The sequence below is a fragment of the Malaclemys terrapin genome, chromosome 13 (assembly GCF_027887155.1).
Source record: "Malaclemys terrapin pileata isolate rMalTer1 chromosome 13, rMalTer1.hap1, whole genome shotgun sequence".
Lineage (NCBI taxonomy): Eukaryota > Metazoa > Chordata > Testudines > Emydidae > Malaclemys > Malaclemys terrapin.
This window is the reverse complement of record NC_071517.1, coordinates 14,735,538-14,757,894: the sequence shown is the minus strand read 5'-3', so window position 1 is coordinate 14,757,894 and position 22,357 is coordinate 14,735,538. Positions and strand designations below refer to the sequence as shown.

Sequence of the window (22,357 nt, the reverse complement as noted above, 5' to 3'; positions counted from 1 at the left end):
AGCAGGACACCTGGGGTCTGTGCTCTGCCGCTGGCTCACTGGGTGACATTAACATCCCTGCCTTCCTCAATGCAGCAGGGCTGAGAGTTCTGCCCCTGCAGAGGGTTAGTGAATTGTGGAGCAAGGTGCTTTGAACTATTCACACTACAGGGCAAAATGTTTAGCTCCTCACCGTCTCTCTCTGCAATGGGGTCTCATCCTCTGGCCCATTCCAGTAACTACCCCCCATCCCCTCTCTGCTCAGGAACCCTCGGCCGCCAGAACGTGGCCAACTGTAACACCAGCAACAGGATCTTCTCTCACCAATACCTCCGCCCTGAACAGCTCCTGGAGGGAAAGGTACCTGGGCCCTTGGGAAGGGCTTCAATGCTACAGATGGGGGTGACTATTTTAGAGCAGGGGTCCAAGCCTGGCCAATCCATGGGTTCATATTTTAAGCAGCTGCTACCTTTGACTCACTGGCATGGGGGAAGCCATGGTGAAATGGCCACCTCTCACATGAGCCCCACCCTCCCGCCATGGGCACAGGTAGCAACAAGGGCTGAAGAACACTACGGCGCATGGGGGCAGAGAAGCAGGGCTGGTACAATACAGCTCTTTCACGATGCTCTTGCCCTATTCCTTTTATTCCAGCCAGTTTGACAGTACAGGGGTGGGAGTCAACGTCCCTGTCTCAAGGGGACGTGCTGCATTGCACAGAGCAGCCTGGAACGTTTCTGCCCCTCCCCGGCACATGCAGCCACCGTCATGGGCTGTTCTGTGTCGGCTTCTCTCTCCAGGATGCAGAAGCCATTTACAACTGGCTGAGTGAGTTCCAGCTGGAGTTCTACACGGCCAACTTCCTCAATGCTGGCTATGACGTCCCCACCATCAGCCGCATGACCCCAGAGGTAAGGTCAGGTGGGTTCAGGGACTACTGGTGAGAGCATGGCCACAAAGAATAGGGCAGTGGCAAGGCCCAGCCTCTGCTGCTTGCCTTTTCCAGTGACTGGCACCACACCGTAGACTCTGGCTGCTGAAGGGTCCTAGCCACTCCCTCTCGCTCTAGCTGGTATTTCTAGAGCATCCATTGCTCTAGTACAAGCACTAATCAGTGCATCGCCCAGGCATTCCCTCCCCACTGCAGTGGGAGCTGCTGACTCCTTGCACTACATCAGCTAACGTTTGAGCATCCCCATTAATGAAGGCAACCGCTGTGTTTGTTTTAGGACTTAACAGCCATTGGGGTGACTAAGCCGGGGCACAGAAAGAAAATCTCCACTGAGATTGGACAGCTCAGCATTGCAGAGTGGCTGCCCAATTACATTCCTGTGAGTATTGTGGGCATGTCTTGTCCTTTGCACCAGCACTATGGGTGCCCTGAGTCTGTTTTCAGCCAGATGCTGGGCTCAGTGCCCTGTGAGACTGCACTTTTCCTTGGGGTTGTGGCTGGTACAGGTTCCCACTGTGTGTTAATGAGGCAGCAGGCCCAGCAGACTCCATGCAGGTTTTAACCAGAGTCCACAGTGGGTCATGCAGCACGCGACGGAGGGAAGAGGCTTGAGTGAACTGACAGTGATGGCTACATGGTTTCTAACCTTCCCCATGTAACAGCAGCAGGGATGGCCTAGCCTAGGCAGAGCGCTGCTCGCACAGAGCAATCTGGGACACTCCCAGATGTGTGGAAGTGTCTCAAAGGGCAGCAGGGAATGCAATGCCTAGTTCTCTCACAAGGCAGGTGGGAAGCAAATGTATCAGGGAAGAACCAGCCATTGCTGGGATGCTAATGAAATGGTCCCTGTTGCTGTTCTCTGTAGGCCGACCTGATGGAGTGGCTGAGTGCCATTGGGCTGCCCCAGTACCATAAGAAGCTGGTGAGCAACGGCTATGACTCCATCAATATCGTAACAGACCTGACGTGGGAGGACCTGCAGGAGATTGGCATCAACAAACTGGGTGAGTTGCTGGGAGATGCACAGCAGCCATGAGGGTGGAAAGCAGCTAAATCTGTCAGTCAGGTGTAGAATGGTGGAGCCTCTGCCCTCTATGATGCTGGCTAAAATCCAGCCCATTCCACGGTAACTGCAAGGTCTGAAGGCATCCTGTGTGCAAAGGTGTCCGTGTAATAGCTAGTGTTCAAGGGTCCGCAGCATTAAAACCACAAGTGTCCTTCCTGTGGGTCACGGAAACTGAACTCTCCTTTCACTCCTGTGCCATATGCAGGTCACCAGAAGAAGATCATGCTGGCTGTCAAGAAGCTGACAGACATCCGCAAGAACTTGAACCAAGCCGAAACCAATCCAGCAAGTCGCAAAATCCCTGGGGCCCTGGACATAGTCACCATTGAGTCTGTTGAGAATGGAGAGTCCCAGTCTCCGCACACGCCCAAGATGATAACCTTCCAGGACAGCGAGCTGAGCTATGAGCTCCAAACAGCCATGTCCAACAGCTGCCAGGAAACGCTCCCCATGAAGAACACTCAGGGGATGTCACGGAGTCAGGAGAGCATTGGAGTGCGCTCCAGAGGGTCAGGACATTCTCAGGACAACGTGTTGTCCAGGACCAGCCATTCCCAGGAGAGCCTGGGCAGCGGCAGTGGCAGCAGCGGGCACTCTTCCACGCAGCCCCGACAGAAGGATAACGCTGGCATTCTGCCAGGGAGACCTAACCAAGATAATTACGGGAAGGTTATTATCCAGCTGACTGCCCAAGAGGGACTGAATGGCTACTCCAATGGGTCTGGGGGAAGCCCTCTGAAAGAGAGGAACCTCCCCGAAGGGACCGATCAGTACCAGAGGCCTGTGGCTCAGAAAGGCAGCGTTCCACTGTTACAGACATCCAACTCTCTACCAGCAGCAACCCCCTGCACCCCACCCCAGACGCCCAATAAGGGCACAGCACCCTACGTCTTCATGTATCCTCACATCTCCTTGAAATCCCCCAGTGTTCCTGAGCAGCCGAAGAACCCAGCACACCTGTACCCCCAGTTCTCCTCTTCCCAGAGGAGCAATCTCCAGTCATCAGCTCAGAAAGCTTTCTCCTATCTCCATTCCCACTGCAGTGGCACGGAATCACCATATGTGTCTCCAAAGCCTGGTGCCACCCTGGGCTCCTGGCAGGCTGGAGAACAGCAAAATGGAGACACCTTCAAGTACAAGAAGCGCTCTCACAGCCTGAACCGCTACGCTCTGTCGGATGGCGAGCATGAGAAGGAGGAGGTACCCACTAGCACCTTGGGCTCCTACGCCACCCTCACCAGGCGCCCGGGACGGAGCCAAGTGCCACGCACCTATCTGCAGTCAGACACCAAGGTCGTTCGCAGCCAGTCCTTTGCCATCCGGGCAAAGAGGAAAGGGCCTCCACCCCCTCCGCCCAAGCGCCTGAGCTCTGTCTCCAGTGCCCAGGCTGTGGAGGCAGAGGGGGAGCAGGATCTGGAATCGGAGAGAAAACCGACTGTTGCCCAAGAGTCGGTGGATGTGACTCCCTCACCATGGCTGGGCACCAGCGATGCAAGCAGCAGCCAAACAGTGAAGAGCAAAGCTGCAATGCTTGAGGTGCCCACCGTAGGTGGGAGTCCACCAAAGCCTCTTCTGTTACAAAAGCCCCCAACTCCAGATCACGAGCTAGTTTCTAGTACAGGCTCAGATGGTCGGCCCTGTGGAGCCAGGGTCTCTGAAGGCTCCTGCAGCACGAGGCTCTCAGATAATGAGAGAGACGCCTTTGAGAGCAACAGGCCCCGCCGACGCACGTTTAGCGAACCCAGCGTCACCACGACAGAGGCCTTGCAAAGCAGCCTGGAGGACGTCCAGTCTGACACAGAGGAGGAGCTGAGAGCTGGCCCAGAGGACTGTGAGATCTCGTCATCGTCCTCTCAGAACAGCTCCAGTGAGTGCATTCCATTTGCAGAAGAAGGCAACTTAACCATCAAACAGCGACCAAAGCCTCCCGGGCACCACAAGGCAGAAGCCACCAGCCTAGACTCTGAGTCCAGCTCCCCGACAACTGCCAGTGTGGGGCCTCCCTGCTCTTCTGCTGGGAAGGAGCTGGGAGGAACCACAGCGAAAGAGTTGGAGGTGCTGGAATTCAACCTCACCGAGTCTGACACGGTGAAGAGGAGGCCCAGGCACAAGGAGAGGGAGCCACTACAGACTCTGCTAAAAGCGTTCAGCTTGGCTGGCCAGAGCCAGACTCTCGCGAGTCCGCCCCCACAATATGCACAGGCCCAAGCCGTGAGCATCACGGGCCCAGTGCCGGAGCCCCGGGGGAACGGAGACGTTTTTGATGACGACAGTGTGGAATTCAGAATTGCTGAGATTGAGAAGAGCATCCTGTCTCTGGAGAAGGGGATCAAAAAGCCTCCACTTCCTCTGAAGTCAGCCAGCCCTGGGGAGCTGCATGGAGGTGCTGTCCTCCTGAGGACCTCCACTGTAGGGCCAGGTACATGCAACATATCGTTCGTGTTCAGAGTGAACTAAAAGCTCCTCCTCGGGGGGGAGAGGGGTGGCAGCTATCAGCTACACCCCTTCCTAGTATGTGCGTGTAGAGGCGCTTGCATATGCCAGGGTGAGAGAGGCGCTTTAGCAGCAGAGGGGCTTACTGTGGCTTTGTCCTAGCTGACTGGGCTGGGTGTCTCCTCTCCCAGAGCCACTGTACCCTGCATGGGGCCAGGACTGAACTAGGTTTTATCTGTTCCCTTCCAGATGCCTCAGCCAAGCACACGTCCGTTGCTTCTACAAAATTGGTCTTTTCGGGGCCAAAAACGATTTATCAGCAAGTCCTGCAGCCCTCCCGGAATACCATTGCCCCCTGGGCAACTGCTGAGGTGGCAGGATCCACGGCTGTTGCCTGCCCATCGAAGCTGGAGATTGGCAACAAGGCAGCCTTGAGCAGCGGGATGCCCATTTTTATGAAGCCTTTGAGTGTCGCTCCGGATGCAGCCCTGGCTCAGCAGAGACTGGAACAGACCAACTCCTCCCTGACAGCTGCGCTGCAGGCTGCTGAGAAAAAAATAACAGCCGAGGAGTTGAACAGGTGAGGGAACAGCCCTGGGGGGAGAACAGGGCCGAGTGGGTAAGTTATCCCTCAGCCACATAGAGTGCCTAGAAACACTTGGGCTGGGTTCTCTCAGCTTCCTCCACAGCTGGGCCAAGGGCCCATCAACCTCTGTCACAGCACTGTTAAAACGTGGTTCCATTGCGCGGTGGGGCCCAGGCAGACTAGCCCCATTCCTGGGATGTGCACAGGGCAAGGCTTGAGCAGTGGTTGGGTCCAACCTACCCCTTGGTTTGGGGGAAGCACTGGGCCCCCCTTGGCTTCAGAGGGCACCAAGGCCTTCACTTGTCACGTGGCCTTACCCACCCTGCCTTTTCTTTCTTTCCCTCTCAGTCACTACGGGGTTACGCACTCGGCTAATAACATCCTGGAAGACATCAGCAACATGTTCGATGACCTGGCTGACCAGCTGGACGCCATGCTGGACTGAGACTTGGTCCCCTGCCACTCATCCCCAGTTGCTGTGCTAATGCCTCTCTGCCCAGGGATCGCGACAGCTGCTCTGATCTTTCTCCCTCCTGCACTTTAGGGCTTGGAGTGTGCACCTCCCTCACCTTTCCTGGCCCACTCGAGGCATCCCAATGGACTGGAGACCCAGCAGCCCAGTCACAACCCCAGGGAATTTCCCATATGTCCCTTTGCAGCTGCAGGAGATGAGCACAAGGAAGAAGCAATTACACCTTTCCACCCTCAGCAGAGTTTGAGTGAGTGCAGTAACCCTCACTCCTGTGTCCAGCTCCCCCACGCTGCTGGCTGCCAAGAGCTCCTCTTCCTCTGACCTCTACACAAAGCTTCCTCGGGGGCCTTTTCCTCACTAGCCCCAGTGCTGAGTCCTGCCTCTTATTATTTAAACCCTGCCAAAAGCATATTGGGGGAGAGGACCTCCTTGGGCAGGCACAGCAGAGCCAAGCACTTAATGCGCAGCCCCGGCAGGGCCTGTCGGCTGCTGAAAGAAGACGGGACTTGTTGCAGCTTGGCAGCTCTCTGGCTGAGAAGAAACCTGCCTGCTTTATTTGGTGCTTTTTAAGCACGTCACTGTAAGGCAGCGTGTAATCCAAGTGGATTTAAATCCCCACAGCAATGCCATGGGAGCTGCGCTGGCACAGTCTGTACCCCATAAATGGAGCAAACAGGCTCAACACTTCACAACAGCTTTGGCAGGAAATTAAGATCTACCTGCCCCCCTCCCTAAGCTTCCTGCATGGATTCATTCGTGGTTAAATGGCTCCTAGCCCAAGACTGGGAAGAGCATGGTTTGGGCTAGTCAGTGGCAGTCTGGCTGGAGCATGTTGCTACAGTGGAGGGTGCCCTCTGCTGGCTCTGATTGTAAGAGATCCCTACCCACACCCTCTGCAGTATTGCATATCCAGTCAGTTGGGTAGGAACAGGTTGTTTTTTTGTGTGGCAGACACGTTCTCTTCTTTCTATGTGACCACTCTAGCCCAACTCCACGCAGGGAGGGAAATAGACCTGGAACAAGACTCAAAGCTGAGTTGGAAGCAAAGGTTTTTTTTAAATGCTAGCAGCATTTGGGGACCTGTGAAGCGGCTTCTTAACCCTACTAAACACTGACCAGCTTCTAGAAGAATGGAGCTAGAAATGACCTCACTGCACTAAGTTAGTTTTAGCTCCCTGACAGCTACTGTAAATAGAAGTTGGATTCACCCACGTCGACAGGGCTGAAGCAACGGAATGGCAGCCTCATTTTTTTCATTCCTAGCAGCAGTTATAGCTGAATTGCTTTAAGAACAAATTTTTCTTGAATGATCTGTATGGGGTCACCTGAAATGCCAAACTAATGAATGCACCAGAGCAATAAAAGGGAAAATTTGCACATTTTGTACTAAGGGGTCATTTGTTGCAAAAACCACCAAGCAAATCTAACTTTTTAAAATTAAAGCTAAATTATGACGGTGACTGAAGGAAGCAGCAGCCTTCCTCCTCCCCCAGGGAAATTTGCACCTCAAACTATTAAGACTGTTTACAGCCTCAACTCTCCCTGCACTGGAAAGAGAGCAGTCCCTTGTAAAATCCACCCATCCCATGCAACTCTCAGTGACTTACTCATTTGTGTGGTAACCATTTGTACCATGATCCCTACTGGCAGGAGATGGAATTCATGCCAACCTGGTTTCTATGTAAAAACAAAACTTGTCAATTGGTAAGGTCGGGCTGTAGACTTGACGCTAACCCATCTTGGCCCTAGCTCATCAGTATCTTTGTACTTTACGTTGCCTGAAATATGGCCGTGTGTGAAACGGCAAGTGCTACAAAAGTGAACTTTAAAAAATAGCTGCAACCAGTGGCACTTTATAAAAAGGTTTAAAAATAAATCTTTTTAAAAGGGGTTTTCATGTCCCACCAGTTGACTTGGGACTAGTCCAACTTTTTCAATGTTGATAAACTGTAAATGTTTTTTTAAAAGACAAAATGTATATATTTTAAATGTGATTATATATTTACTAACCAGATTTCAAAGTGTCATTATCTAGGGACAGGGATAAGAGAGACACTGGGGTAGAGCTGCATTACTCTGAGCCACCAGAGGGGCAGCAGAATGCTGTTCTTACGGTCAATAACGGAATTAGGTATTTGTTTTTCTCTCAGAGGAATGCTTATTTTTCAAGTTCTAGATCTTTATTTTAAAGATATTGTATGCTGTGTAAATTATGTATGGGCATAACTGTGTCTAACGAACCCCTGTTCCTTGCAGCCAGGGAGCTAGGGAAAAAATAGTCCATGTAATCGCCAGACTGACAGATTTTAAACCATCTGGACTGTTTGTGTTAATCATGCAGTTTGTTTTCCACTAACATCAATTAAGACTTAATTCGATTAAACAGTGGGGCTTTTCTCCCCTTTGATAGTTCTGCCTAATTGACTCAGTTGTCTCTTTCGTGTTAATACCATTGTCCACTTGCTCTCCCTGAGGGTAGCTCCAGGGACAAAATCTTGCCATTGACTTCAGTGGGACTAAGATTTGGCCTTACATGTTACCACTGTAGGGTGGTCAAAAGTAAGGGAACTGATGGCACAGAGTAATGGTTAGAGCACTGGGCTGGAAGCCAGAATTCTTGACTTCTTTTCCTCCATCTAATACTGGCTTATCCTGCAACTCTGAAACAAGTCACATCTTCTCTGGGCCTTATCTACATTTTCAAGGCAAGAAAATACTTCCTCCCTAACCCATTTTGAGATCAATGTCCAGCATTGTTACAGTCTTGCTGAGCAGTGCATAGACGGTGGCACGAGCCCAACCCTACTTGGTCTCACTTTTCCCAGTGCCCATTTGACTCAGCTCCAGCCAGTCCTTCACCTTCTCCCTCTTGACTCCAACATCACTAAAATGCTCTTCTCTTTCACCCAGCACCGAAGTGCTTCAGCCATTAACTAAGCCTCACAACACAACAGCTGCTTGCCCAAGTTCATTACTAGAGTAACTGATTACTGCAGCTGTAGTTGGTACAGTGCTCTGGGACCCAGTGGAACAAGAAATGCTAGGCAAATAGTTATTCTGCAGAACAGAGGCGCACAGATATGAAGCGATTTGCCCAAGGGCAAACTGTGAGTCAGGAGCAGAGCCAGGAATGGAAACCCGAAGTGCCAAGCTCCTTTGACCACACTGCCTCCCACTACAAGATGAATCAGTTTCTCTGTGGGGACCGAGCTACGGAGCCCCTCCCCCACAGAGTATGGACGCTCTCGCTAGTATCCATTCAGCCAACTGAAAACAAGCTCCCTCTCCCTGCTGCACAGTATCAGACAATCATTTATTGCCATTCATACATTGAGTGCTTGTGGGGTTTTTTTTATACAATTTACAAGTTTTAATACAAATCAAAAAAATTTTTTTACATACATCCAAAAATTTTTAATTTTCAATATAAAATATACACCATTTAAAAACATTTTGATGTAGGAAATTCCTTTCCAAAGCCGTGCACTCATGCCTTTCCGAAACCCTGGTTGGCTAAGGAGTGTGAGGTGACAAGGCTTGTACAGAGGCAAAGGCGACTACCAAAAAGGCTCAACTCTTCTAACATTTTGGCTCCATCTGAGTCTAGCCACGGAGAGAGAGAGTGGCAAGAGGGAAGTATTTTCAGAGTGCTCACCACAGAAAAGGAAATCTACAGGACATGCCCCCTCTAGAAGAGAGACTGGCCAGCTCTGCGCTTTGGCAGCTGCTGCCTTTAAAATCACACTAGAAAACTTCAGGGGAAACAAAAATGAGCTAAGATCTCAGATCCTTGAGAACAGAGCTGTGCAGCTTTAAGTGTGACTGTGGCAGTGGGAGGTTTCATGTTTGTGTCTGACTCCTGCTCAGCTCAGCTCAGCTTGCAAGTAAAGAGAGAGGTTTTTCCTACCTGCTAACCCTGAGATCTGAAAGTCATGCTTGGTTCTTGCTGTCTCAGGCATCGCCAATTTTGTAACTGGAATTTAGATAAGTGTCTGGCCAAGGCAGAAACCAGCTCACTCTCCTGGAGCTATATCAGCACTGCAGGCCTAAAAGGAGTAAAAATAATAGAAGGCTTAGTCTAGTCTGTAAAATGAGCATATGTGACTGGCTACAGGAGAATGAAGGGGCTGGTTTTACACGGTCACATTTCAGGCTGGAACCACATAGTACAACCCTGCTTTACCTAATCGCCGTTGATCAGAGTTCCCAGCCATCTAGAGTTGTTATCCCATGCCCCCCTGGCAACTATGAGCTTGGAGATGCAGACTGTAATCTTTTTCCAAGTCCTCTAATTAGCTCCCTCCAGCTGCCCCCTTTAGGCCTTGTCTACACTGGGCAATCACATCTACTAGTATGTTTTAACTAACACAATGTTAGACACGATTTTTCCTTCAACCTGGACAAGTACAGTTGTGTTCAAATGTCTGAACCCCAGGATTCACCGGAACAGGCCAATACATTTTAAAAACATGCTTTGTTCCTGTCTACACTAGCTGCCAAGTCATGTTTAGCATCACACTTATCAGTTCATGTGTCTAACATGGTACAATTTCCCAACACAGCCAAGGCATCTGCTAGACTGTATTGGAAAGGCAGAGCCTCCTTCACTTACTGTATCTGACCAAGTTCATGCTTCCAGTGACAAATTGCTAAGGGCCAGAGCAGAATGCTACCCTCCCATTCACAAAACCATACCCCAGCTATTCCAGTGTATTTACATTGACAGTGGTGCTCACACACACCCCTATTCTCCCCCCAGTACCTATTGGGGATATTGGGGTTTGGGGATGTTGCTTAGAGTTGATCATTCTTGGTTTTGTTACTGCTCTCACTGAAACACAAGGCCTACAAGGGGGAGCAACAGGGAACTGGCTTAGGGTTCTCCACCCTCCCCGTCTGTCAGAAAATGATCAACAGCTACTATTCTGCTCCAGGCCCAAGGTGACATCTGTGTTTTGTGAAGTTACTATGGAAGCACAGATGGAGCCAGGATTTGCCTGACTTGGTCTGGTCTCCAAGCCTGGGAAGGAATAAATTCCATCACTGGCTCAGTATCAGCACTGGGAGTGGTCTGTTAAACAGGCCCACGCATTCCAGTCTGTAGCCAGAGCTAGCACCAGCTCTGTGCAAAGGTGCAAGGTGGCTCCTGCAACCCCAGGCTTCTCTGCATTGGGGCTTTTTACCACTGCTGTAGCCTGCATCTGTGCAAATGTGCTGTGCTAGTGCACATAATGACTTGCAGCAGTGTGGTGTGGGATAGACAAGCCCTCACATGAAGCTCTCTCCCAGATCAGAGGGATGCAGTCCATGTGGGAGTTCCCTTGCAGTAGGTCAGAAGGTGGGGAAGCAGAATGGCAGAGCTAACCCCTAAAGAACCAACTTTCCTACAACCAGAAGCGATGAGGAAAAACTGCAAGGGCAGTGCTCAAAGGGGGGAATGGAAACATAGCTGTGGGGAGGGGGATATTTCGAAACACTAGTACAAAAAAGGACATGATCAGAGGGAATTACACTTCTGGGAAGGCAGCCATTTCCCGCCCTGCTTGTCATTCACAATTCCAAGCAGCAGGGAGATCCTGTCGCTGGGCCTGCCTGTAAACACACCTGCTTCCAGGAAAGGCTGGGGGCCCCTGAACTCAGAGTCAGCTGCAGACACTGCCTGGGGCAGGCAGCTTAGTTTAGCCAGATGCAGCCCCCAGCCCCTGGTCTCAGACAGTGCTGCCAAAGCAGGATGGTCACAGCGAGGGTGATCTGCATGAGTCTCAGTGAAAGACTAGAAATCCACCATCACACGAGGGAGACAACTGTAAAGCTGCCTTGTTTGGGGCTGGCATTAAGGGACTCTCCCCCAATGCACGAGAGCTGGCCAGGCCAAGAAGATTATGAAAGCTGGACCACTTTGGCTCGGTCCCCAAAGGGCGCTCCCTGCCCTCTGAAGGCAGGCAGGGCTTGGGCTCTCATACAGATAGTTGTTAGAAATGCCCCTAGGGGGAGGGGAGCCTCCATCATGAGATTCAAATAGAGACTCTGCTTAAAGACCTGCCTCCATCCCCACTTCCACAGTTTGGGACCCCAGCAGCCCGCATCTGGACCATGCCACTCTCCAGTCGTGCTGCAAGTATGCCCACCGTCCACTAGAGGGCAGGCCTGACTGCAGCCAGAGAAACTAGGAGGCTTCCATGGTGCAGTGTGGGGCAGGGGAGCCGGAGAAAAGCTGCTTCCAATCAGTAGTGCTCACAGAACGGCAGGAGCCTCGGGGCTCTGACCCAGGAGAGCGTGGGGAAGGGGCGCCAAGATAGGGGTTGGGGCGGGCACATATACACAACAACAGCCTTTAACAAAAGGGCAAAACGGCAGAAAGAGGGTTTTCAATGGGGATTATACCAGCAGCCCTGGATTTCCCCCATCAACCTCTCCCTCTCCCAACAGACTCAGCAGCCATGCCAGGGCCCTGATCTGCACAGACACAGCTGATCCTGGAGGAAGAGTCCGCAAGGGGCAATGGCTTCATTTCAATGTCATCGCGGTACTAAAAATAAATAAATAAAAGGAACAGCGGCCCGCAGGGCAGACAGAGCTCCTCCCGCTCCCCTGGAGCGCTGCAATGGGGTCAGGGGCCTCAAACCTGCTCCTGGACACAGCTTCAGCAGTGGCCTCTCTCTCTAAGGGTCTGTTGCTGCTTGGCTAGGAGCCCTGGCGGGTCCGCGTGTGTAAGGGAAGCCTTGCGAAGCCTCCAGCGCTATCACTCTTGCCGCGCAGGTCAAGGCTGTGCGGGGACGGGGCCATACGTCCCTCGCCCCATGCGGCATCTCCACAGGACTCCTGCTGCCGGAGTTCAAAACGGAGAATTCATCCCCAGTTTGGTTTCAAACTGCAGCTTCTGCCTCTTTTGGTAACGGACCCGCACCCTGGAGAGGGCAGAAAGGAAGAGCAGCATGTTAGGGCAGAGGGGCAAGTCCTGCAGCTCACAGAGCAACCCGCCCTTGAGAATGGGGACGCCCAAGCCGCGCGCAGGTCCTCTGTAGCCAGCTGGCCCTACACACTGCAGCAATGCACCCGGTCCCTGCAGCATGCTGCTTATGTAATGGCATGGCAATATAGTCCACATTATTCTCCATCCTGTTTCTTATGCCTCATCTCAGCCCAAGAACCGGCCAGGAGCTGGGGCGGAAGAGGTCGGCAAGCTCCCCTCCCACTGCCCTTCCTTACCGGATTTCGTGGAGTTTGACGATCTCGTTGACAATTACCACGAGGATGAGGGAGTGGAAACCCAAGAGCCATGAGACCAGGGAGATGTGAACATCACTAAAGGTTAATGGAGAGTCTAAGTTTGTCCACAGCTTCAGATCCAGAGCCGTCTGCATCACCTGACCCAGCAACCTAATTCAATGAATGGAGACAGCAAGGCTCAGACATGCCCACATGCCTCCTGGGACTAGTGATGTAGGGCTCAGGCCCAAGTATGCCTGTTCCTGCAATATTATACAAGGCATGTGCCCTTCCACTGACAGGATCAAACTAGGACCCGGCCCAGTGTCCTGAATCCCACTCTGCTGAACGTGTTTCCCAACATGCTTAGGGATTTCATTGGAGTCTTTGTACAGACAGTACTGGGGTAAGTGTCTGGAGCTGTCAGGAGCAGGCTGAACCAAAGACAGGCCCTGCCCCTCCCTGCAGTCTGTAATGGCAGCCTCTGCCCCTCCCTGTGCTGTTCAGCACACCTGATGATACTCACACAACACCCACAGTTAGGGTCCACCATGTGTTCGTGAAGGGACTTTTCTTCCACAGCGGTTTGGTGCGATGGACGTGGGTGATGGATATAAACACTGAGGAGAGAGATGGACGTGATTTTAGTTGCCACCACAGATGGATGGGGAGAAGGGCTTTGTCCCCAAGAGCCTCTAGCCTGAACTGAAGTGATACTGGTCTGATGGCCCCGCATCCTGCCTTCCCTGCAAGGATCATGAGGCGCTTCCCAAACAGCCTCACCTCAACGCAAAGCAGGCAAGAGTTACCCACATTTTGCTAGTGGAGAAACTGAGGCACAGACCTGCCCGAGGTCACTCAGTGCAGCAGTGTCAGAACCAGGCTTAGAGACTAGTTCTCCCAACTATCTGGGCTCTAAGCACAGGATGACACTGCACTGCTAACATGCAGGAACCAGAATGGGCCCCGAAAGCACAGGGATCAGCCCTGAAAAGTTAAGCAAAAGAAGTGGGAGAGGCATAGGTCAGTTAGGGGCTCCCCAATTTAACCCCAGGCCTTCTTCAGAGGCAAGCCACAGCCCGACAGAGAGACATTTGGCCAGACACAGAACTTTGTGGAGTGCATGTAATGCTTCTGGGCTCAGAATTCTCCAGATTCAGCAATGACAGCTCTTGCATCTCCTGCCCAGCAGAGGTTACCCACTTGCAACACTCCCTATTTGCATTCTTGCATTATCCTGACAGTACCGATAACTTCACACGCTTTCAGCAGAGCTCCCCAAAGAATAGCTCCACAATGCAGACTGCCTCTCTCAACACAGATACGTGGCCCAGCGATACTACAGGTCCCGGTATGCAATGCTCTTGCCTGCATCAAGCAGCCAGAATGGTTGGCTCAAGATGCAACACTGCATACTGCAGTCTGTTGTGTCCAGGGATCCTTAAAGAGGAGAGTAGAGGCAATCTGTGCTATTTCATTCAGATTAGATGCAGTTCTTGGGCGCCTGGTAGGATGCTAACTTAGCACTCAGTTGGGCTGTCCTTGTTCTGACAGGGAGCACAACCGTCTATGTCAGGAGCTCGGGAGGAAGTTGAAAGTGAATCACAGAAGTGTACGACTGGAAGGGACCTCAATAGGTCATCTAATCCAGTCCCCTGCACTCAAGATAGGACTACATAACTAGACCACCTCTGACAGGGGTTTGTCTAACCTGTTCTTAAAAACCTCCAATGATGGAGATTCCACAACCTCCCTAGACAATTTGTTCCAGTGCTTAACTACCCAGACAGGAAGCTTTTCCTAATGTCCAGCCTAAACCTCCCTGGCTGCAATTAAAGCCCATTGCTTCTTGTCCTGTCCTCAGAGGTTAATGAGAACAATTTTTTCTCCCTCCTCCTTGTAACAACCTTTGATGTACTTGAAAACTGTTATCGTGTCCCCTCTAAGTCTTCTCTTCTCCAGACTAAACAAACCCAATTTTTTCAATCTTTCTTCACAGGTCACGTTTTCTAGACCTTTACTCATTTTTGTTGCTCTACTCTGGACTTTCTCCAATTCGTCCACATCTTTCCTGAAATGTGGCGCCCAGAACTGGACACAGTACTACAGCTGAGGCCTTATCAGTGCTGAGTAGCGTGGAAGAATTACTTGTTGTGTCTTGCTTTACAACACACCTGCTAATAAAAGCCAAAGAACCATATAGTCCCCATAGTAGAGAGACCCAAATCCAGTGGAAACAGAGACTTACCAGTGTGCAAAACAATCAGACCAGCTGTGAGCTTCTGCGCTAAGAGGAGAGCGTTGGAAAACTTTCCAAACCAGTCAGGGGCACCATCAGCATTGCTGGGAAATTAAATTGGTCACAGAGTCATTGCTTTGGACAAAACTTAAAGACACGGGTGTGCTTAATGGTTCAGGCTGCCTCAGCTTCCCAAGTACAGTTACAGGGATGGGCTTCTCCTCCTGGAGCCCTGGGGGAAATAGGTAAGAGACCGCCCCTTCCCAATGTAAGACATGGGGAGCACAGGGGGCTGGAGAGCCAGCCTCCTCCCCATGTAGGGGAGTGGGGGTTCTAAGAATCAGAGGCAGGAAGCCCAGGATCACACTGCACCAGTAGGATTTATATAGCTTCAGTGTTCATCAGGCCACACAGCAAGTAAAACATGCTGGCAGGGCCCTACCCCAGAGAACTTACAGGCTAGGCTCCAGTGATAGTGGCACAGAACCTGGTGGGGTTTGGGGGCTATTTGGAGGAAGAGGGTTTGATGTACACTACCTGAGAGGCTGCCCCAGCAAAGTGGATCCATGAGAAAGAGAGGAGAAAGCAGCCCAGAGAAAAACGAAGATGGATCATAGGGAATGCAAGGAGCTGGAGGAGGGTGGAGGACGGCAGGATGAGGTGTGTGCTGCGACAGGGTCTGTTCCTCACCTGTACACCATGATGGAGGAGCAGGCGCTGAGGTTGAGGCTGGTGCTGTTCATCCCTTTGCAGGACTCGTGCAGGGTGAACCCAAAGCAAACAAGGCAGGAGCAGATGGTCAGGCTGAATTTCAGCAGGAAGCAGAGCAGGAAGTAATGCTGAGTCTGCAAACAGGGAGCAGCAAAAGCCAGTCAGTCATTCAGGAAACTGGCCTGGAATCAGAGGCATTTACTCCATTTCGGCCTCTCCTCCCAGCGTTCTACAGTCTCCCCTGCTCCAGCCGCGATGACAGCAGCAAGGGGCTGCACCGCCAGGACCCAGCCAAGACATTGGCAGCCCCAAAAGGGACACAGGCTTTGCCCGGGCTTCCCTTCATCCTGTCGCCATCAAAGGATGGCGATGATGTGAGTCAAGTCAACGGGACAATGTCCAAACGGGACAGCTGGAAAGCACGAGTCCCCGTGACTGCTCCCCAGTCCTAGATAACCTTGGATGGGAAGTGCAGGCTGTTCCCATCCAACACGCTTCCTACCTTTTTAGGAATGGCGGTTAAATTTTTCCCAGTTGCCATGGACATGACGGAGCTGTGGGGGGGCTTGCCCAGAAGAGAGACACTGGGGAAACAGACAGAGGTTAGTCCCGATGGCGTCTCCAACCACACATCATGTCATCCAAAACAGCAGCCCTAGCACCTGAACTAAAGGAGAAGCAAATCTCACTGCTTCTAGCACTAGCACGGAAAACCTTGGCCAGGCCCCCAGCCACGCAAAGGGCATTTCTACAGCATCATTTGGTTTGCTGAACTCTAAGTGCTTTGACAATATACTTCTATTTTCTTAGCCCTATACCCCAAGCAATCCAGGAAGTGGAAGGTTCAAATGGCAAGGGGTGAGCTAACCTCCAGGTGAGTGACTGGGATACAGGATTGTATCAGCAAAAAGAATGAGGAGTACTTGTGGCACCTTAGAGCCTAAAAAGGTATTTGGGCATAAGCTTTCGTGAACTAAAACCCACTTCATCAGATGCATGCAGTGGAAAATACAGTAGGAAGATATATCAGAGAACATGAAAAAATGGGTGTTGCCATACCAACTCTAACAAGACTAATCTATTAAGGTGGGCTATTATCAGCAGGAGAAAAAAAACTTTTGTGATGATAATCAGGATGGCCCATTTCAAACAGTTGACAAGAAGGTCTGAGTAACAGTAGGGGGGAAATTAGCATGGGAAATAGAATACCCCTTCTCGGGGTATTCTATCTGCTATCCAAGATCCATAAACCTGGAAATCCTGGATGCCCCATCATCTCAGGCATTGGCACCCTGACAGCAGGATTGTCTGGCTATGTAGACTCTCTCCTCAGGCCCTATGCTACCAGCACTCCTAGCTATCTTCGAGACATCACTGAATTCCTGAGGAAACTACAATCCATTAGTGATCTTCCAGAAAACACCATCCTAGCCACTATGGATGTAGAAGCCCTCTACACTAACATTCCACACAAAGATGGACTACAAGTCATCAGGAACAGTATCCCCAATAATGTCACGGCAAACCTGGTGGCTGAATTTTGTGACTTTGTCCTCACCCACAACTATTTCACATTTGGGGACAATGTATACCTTCAAGTCAGCGGCACTGCTATGGGTACCCGCATGGCCCCACAGTATGCCAACATTTTTATGGCTGACTTAGAACAACCCTTCCTCAGCTCTCATCCCCTAACGCCCCTACTCTACTTGCGCTACATTGATGACATCTTCATCATCTGGACCCATGGAAAAGAAGCCCTTGAGGAATTCCACCATGATTTCAACAATTTTCATCCCACCATCAACCTCAGCCTGGACCAGTCCACACAAGAGATCCACTTTCTGGACATTACAGTGCTAATAAGCGATGGTCACATAAACACCATCCTATACCGGAAACCTACTGACTGCTATACTTACCTACATGCCTCCAGCTTTCATCCAGACCACACCACAGGATCCATTGTCTACAGCCAAGCTCTAAGATCCAACCGCATTTGCTCCAATCCCTCAGACAGAGACAAACACCTACAAGATCTCTATCAAGAGTTCTTAAAACTACAATACCCACCTGCTGAAGTGAAGAAACAGATTGACAGAGCCAGAAGAATACCCAGAAGTCACCTACTCCAGGACAGGCCCAAAAAAGAAAGTAACAGAACGCTACTAGCCGTCACCTTCAGCCCCCAACTAAAACCTCTCCAGCACTTCATCCTTAAGGATAGGTTGTAGATCCTTGATGATCCCTCACTCTCACAGATCTTGGGAGAGCCAGTCCTCGCTTACAGACAGCCCCACAACCTGAAGCAAATACTCACCAGCAACCACACACCAAAAACACTAACCCAGGAATCTATCCTTGCAACAAAGCCCGTTGCCAACTCTGTCCACATATCTATTCAAGGGACACCATCATAGGACCTAATCACATCAGCCACACCATCAGAGTCTCGTTCACCTGCACATCTACCAATGTGATATATGCCATCATGTGCCAGCAATGCCCCTCTGCCATGTACATTGGCCAAACCGGACAGTCTCCACGCAACAGAATAAATGGACACAAATCAGACGTCAAGAATTATAACATTAAAAAACCAGTCAGAGAATACTTCAACCTCCCTGGTCGCTCAATTACAGACCTAAAAGTCGCAATTTTCCAATAAAAAAACTTCAAAAACAGACTCCGAGAAACTGCAGAACTGGAATTAATTTGCAAACTGGACACCATTAAATTAGGCTTGAATAAAGACTGGGAGTGGATGGGTCATTACACAAAGTAAAAACTATTTCCCATGCTAATTTTCCCCCTACTGTTACTCACACCTTCTTGTCAACTGTTTGAAATGGGCCATCCTGATTATCACCACAAAAGTTTTTTTTCTCCTGCTGATAATAGCCCACCTTAATTGATTAGCCTCGTTAGAGTTGGTGTGGCCACACCCATTTTTTCATGTTCTCTGGGTATATATATCTTCCTACTGTATTTTCCACTGCATGCATCTGATGAAGTGGGTTTTAGCCCACGAAAGCTTATGCCCAAATATATTTTTAGTCTCTAAGGTGCCACAAGTACTCCTCGTTCTTTTTGCTGATACAGACTAACACGGCTACCACTCTGAATGGCCATATCAGGGATACTCAAGCTGCAGCCCCTCTGGCTGTGCCTGATCATGAGTGATCTCCACACTGAGCGCAACTCCAACCTTCCCAGCCACCAGGGAAGTTGTAAGGACATTGGAAGAGGCAAAATCTTCCTGCCCTCTACCAGCAAGGAGGGGAACTTGGAGGATTAAAGAACAATCACACCCTCTTGCCTCCTCACTCACAGAGAAGAAAGGAGAAACATCCCTCATCCCCTTGCAGTATCCAGGAGCACAGGAGGAGAGAGGGCATATTTAAAGGGTCATTGAAGCCAGAGATGAGTAAAGCACCCCTTAGATCATCCATCCTATCCCCTGCCAGAACAGCATTGTCACTGCAGAGTCACAGCCACACAGCAGACAGCCATACCACAATTTCCTAACCCCCACACTATCGTATCAATGTGTGACCTCGTGTCCCGATGACACTGTGACGCTAAACCTCCCAGCATAGTGCCAGGACAGCTCTCTGACACCTTACAGCTCCAGCTTTCCCCAAAGACAGCTCCTTCAGCTCCACAAGATGAGCATCACTGCTCTCTGCACAGAGCCACACTAAGAGGAAAGGCGTGCCCTTACCACGTTAACCAACACGCCGTCACGAGCACACGGGAAATCCTGGGATGGACAAGGCAGTTTGCAGTTTTCACGTATGATAGCAGGTTGAGGTGAACATCTGGGGAAGCCTGTTACAAGGGCTCCATAACAAAGTGCAAGGCTAACGAAGCCAAGTCACAGACGAGCATTAACAATCTCTCAACATTTATCCTTTCAGCCAAGGAACTCACAGCCCTTTACAGACGTCAGTTAGCCCTCACAATGTCCCTGAGAGACACTGGCAGATATTAGCCCCATTTTGTAGATGGCAAAGCCACAGTAAAGGGAAATGTACCCAGGGAGATGCCCTCAACTCACTCACCTTAGCAGCGGGTAACAGAAACAGGAGAGCCATAGGATGTCCGTGGTGCTCAGAATGGGCGGCAGCTGCACCAGGCAGGACAGGAACTGAACAAAGAACCCCCACAGAGAAAGGCACGATCAGCAAAAGGACTGGGAGAGCAACCACAGCCCCACCTGCTTCTCCCTGTGCCCCACCCCAATAGGCGCAGGGACCGGTTGGATACTGGAGAATCTGGATTGCTTTGGAGATGCGCTGCAAAGCCCTGCCTGCTGCTCTGGACTGCATGGTGGCAAAGGCTAGAGACTGCCTTCTCCGGGAACAGCAGTGCCTACCCAAATCCCCAGGCTACAACACAGGGCAAGAGGGGGCCAAAGAACATTCCCTGCAGGAGGTTAGTTAAAACCCTGCCTAAGCAGAAGGGCAGTCTAGGCCAGGAGGCAACCAGAGTCTTATCATGGCTAGCATAGTAACTGCCCTCATCAAAGAGTGTTCATTAATAGGATTATGTTCAATCAGCAATGTGCGTAACTGAAACAAGTGTACTGGATACACAGGATCCCGACCATAAGAGATGTATAAACCCTGGAGAAAGCCAAACCCCCCCCCCCTTCCAGGGCTGACCCACCCCATTGGGCTACATCCTCACATACCCCCCAGCTTTCCTCCCCTAAGCCCCGCGAGGGTCAGGGACTCACCTGAATGACCACCAGAGTCAGCTGGCACTGCAGCAAGAAGAGGAAACACTTGCGGATCCCGTACGTCGCATGCCTGGCCTGCAAGGAAGCACAAGCCCCCACAGGGCAATCACTGGGAGGGTACCTGCTGCAAGGAGCCCAAGGGGAGCTTATACCCACTTGGCATGGAACATCCACGCAGCGACGACCTCGACCTCCCAGGAAATATTTTGGGTGGTTGAGGCAGAGTCTCTGGCCCGTATGGGGAGAGTGGGAGAGGAGTTAAACTTGGTGTGGGGCAAGGGAGAGGGTCTCCAGCCCAGCTGTAGAGGATGGTAGGGGTGTAGGTGCAGAATTAAGCCTGGAGCTGAACCTCTGCAAACATCTTTGCCTTTCCAGGTTTAATGCTAACTTTGCAGTAAAGGCTTTTCTGCCTGGAGACCTCCATAGGCACGTTCCTTACCCATTTTACTAAAGTCAGGATCCTGGTGCCACAATGCACTCCCTCCTCCCATGGTCCTGCTGCATCTTTGAGTAGCAAAGCTTTTACACCCGTCAGAGAACTCACTTCGAGGTCTCACCATAGACCCAAGACTATTTGCTATGACATTCTCATGCTGACTGCCTGGCTCTCCCATGTCTGACCTGCTTCACTGGAAAGGGAGAAGTCAGGTAGAATAATATCTCCTCGATGCTGGCCAAGCAAAGGGCAGCTGGGTATCAGCAGAGAGTGCTATGGATGTAGTTCACAAAGGGGCTAAAGAAGCTGAATGGGAGGCCTCACCACTGCTAAAATGGCCACATAAGACTCCGGCTTTGCTCTTCGGGACAGACCGGTAGGATATTAAAACTGTGTAATTATGGGGGACTTTAACTTCCCGGATATAGACTGGGGAACAAACACTAGTAGCAATAATAGGGCTCAGATGTTCCTAGATGTGCTTGCGGATCAATTCCTTTATCAAGTGGTAGCTGAGCCGACGAGGGGGGAGGCCATTTTAGATTTGATTCTGGTAAGTAGTGAGGACCTTGTTGAGGAAGTGGTAGTGGGGGACAACTTGGGCTCCAGTGATCATGAGCTAATTCGCTTTAAACTAAATGGAAAGAGTACCAGAATTAAGTCAAAGACTAGGGTTTATAATTTTAAAAAGGCCAATTTTAACAAATTAAGGGGACTGGTAAGGGAAGTGGATTGGGCAAACGTATTAAGGGACCTAAAGGCAGAAGAAGCCTGGGATTACTTTAAGTTAAAGATGCAAGAGCTGTCAGAGGCCTGTATCCCCAAAAAGGGAAAAAGATTACTAAGCAAGAGACTTAGACCGAGCTGGATGAGCGACCGGCTGAAAGGGGCGATTAGGAAAAAACAGAAAGCGTACAAAGAGTGGAAGAGGGGAGGGATCAGTAAGGAAACTTACCTTAGCGAAGTCAGAGAATGTAGAGATAGAGTGAGAAAGGCCAAAGGCCAGGAAGAGTTGGACTTAGCGAGGGGAATTAAAAGTAATAGTAAGAGGTTTTACAGCCATATAAATAGGAAGAAAGCAAAGAAAGAAGAAGTGGGACCGCTGAAGACTATAGCCGGAGAGGAGATTAAAGATAATCTAGGCATGGCGCAATATCTCAATGAATATTTTGCATCGGTGTTTAATGAGGCCAATGAAGGTATTAGGGATACTAGCACCGTTACAGAGGGGCATACGGGATGGGGGATTACCGCATCCGAGGTAGAAACAAAACTAGAACGCCTTAATGGGACTAAGTCGGGTGGACCGGACGATCTTCATCCGAGAATATTGAAGGAATTGGCGCGGGAAATAGCAGGCCCATTAGCGACTATATTTAATGAATCTGTAAACTCGGGGGTAGTCCCGTTAGACTGGAGAATAGCCAATGTGGTTCCTATTTTCAAGAAAGGGAAAAAAAGTGACCCGGGTAACTATAGGCCTGTTAGTTTAACATCAGTAGTGTGCAAGGTGCTGGAGAAGATTCTGAA

At 50.6% G+C, this 22,357-nt stretch overlaps 2 protein-coding genes across 9 annotated transcripts in view; one reads left to right on the top strand and one right to left on the bottom strand.

The window, feature by feature from the left end:
- The window catches only part of CASKIN2 (CASK interacting protein 2), a 75,853-nt gene extending 67,945 nt beyond the window's left edge, over positions 1-7,908 (top strand). For all 6 annotated transcript variants that reach the window (XM_054047338.1, XM_054047340.1, XM_054047339.1 and 3 more), the window contains 7 exons: positions 245-339; positions 780-890; positions 1,209-1,310; positions 1,797-1,935; positions 2,203-4,416; positions 4,680-5,010; positions 5,365-7,908. In XM_054047338.1, coding sequence (XP_053903313.1) covers positions 245-339; positions 780-890; positions 1,209-1,310; positions 1,797-1,935; positions 2,203-4,416; positions 4,680-5,010; positions 5,365-5,461 — 3,089 coding nt within the window. In that variant the 3' untranslated portion in view covers positions 5,462-7,908. The remainder of the gene's footprint in view (positions 1-244; positions 340-779; positions 891-1,208; positions 1,311-1,796; positions 1,936-2,202; positions 4,417-4,679; positions 5,011-5,364) is intronic.
- An 874-nt stretch (positions 7,909-8,782) lies between these two features.
- TMEM94 (transmembrane protein 94) overlaps positions 8,783-22,357 on the bottom strand; it is a 95,730-nt gene continuing 82,155 nt past the window's right edge. For all 3 annotated transcript variants that reach the window (XM_054047508.1, XM_054047509.1, XM_054047507.1), the window contains 8 exons: positions 20,389-20,466; positions 19,712-19,797; positions 16,150-16,231; positions 15,627-15,781; positions 14,946-15,040; positions 13,224-13,317; positions 12,698-12,868; positions 8,783-12,396 (listed from right to left, as the gene is read on the bottom strand). In XM_054047508.1, coding sequence (XP_053903483.1) covers positions 12,324-12,396; positions 12,698-12,868; positions 13,224-13,317; positions 14,946-15,040; positions 15,627-15,781; positions 16,150-16,231; positions 19,712-19,797; positions 20,389-20,466 — 834 coding nt within the window. In that variant the 3' untranslated portion in view covers positions 8,783-12,323. The remainder of the gene's footprint in view (positions 12,397-12,697; positions 12,869-13,223; positions 13,318-14,945; positions 15,041-15,626; positions 15,782-16,149; positions 16,232-19,711; positions 19,798-20,388; positions 20,467-22,357) is intronic.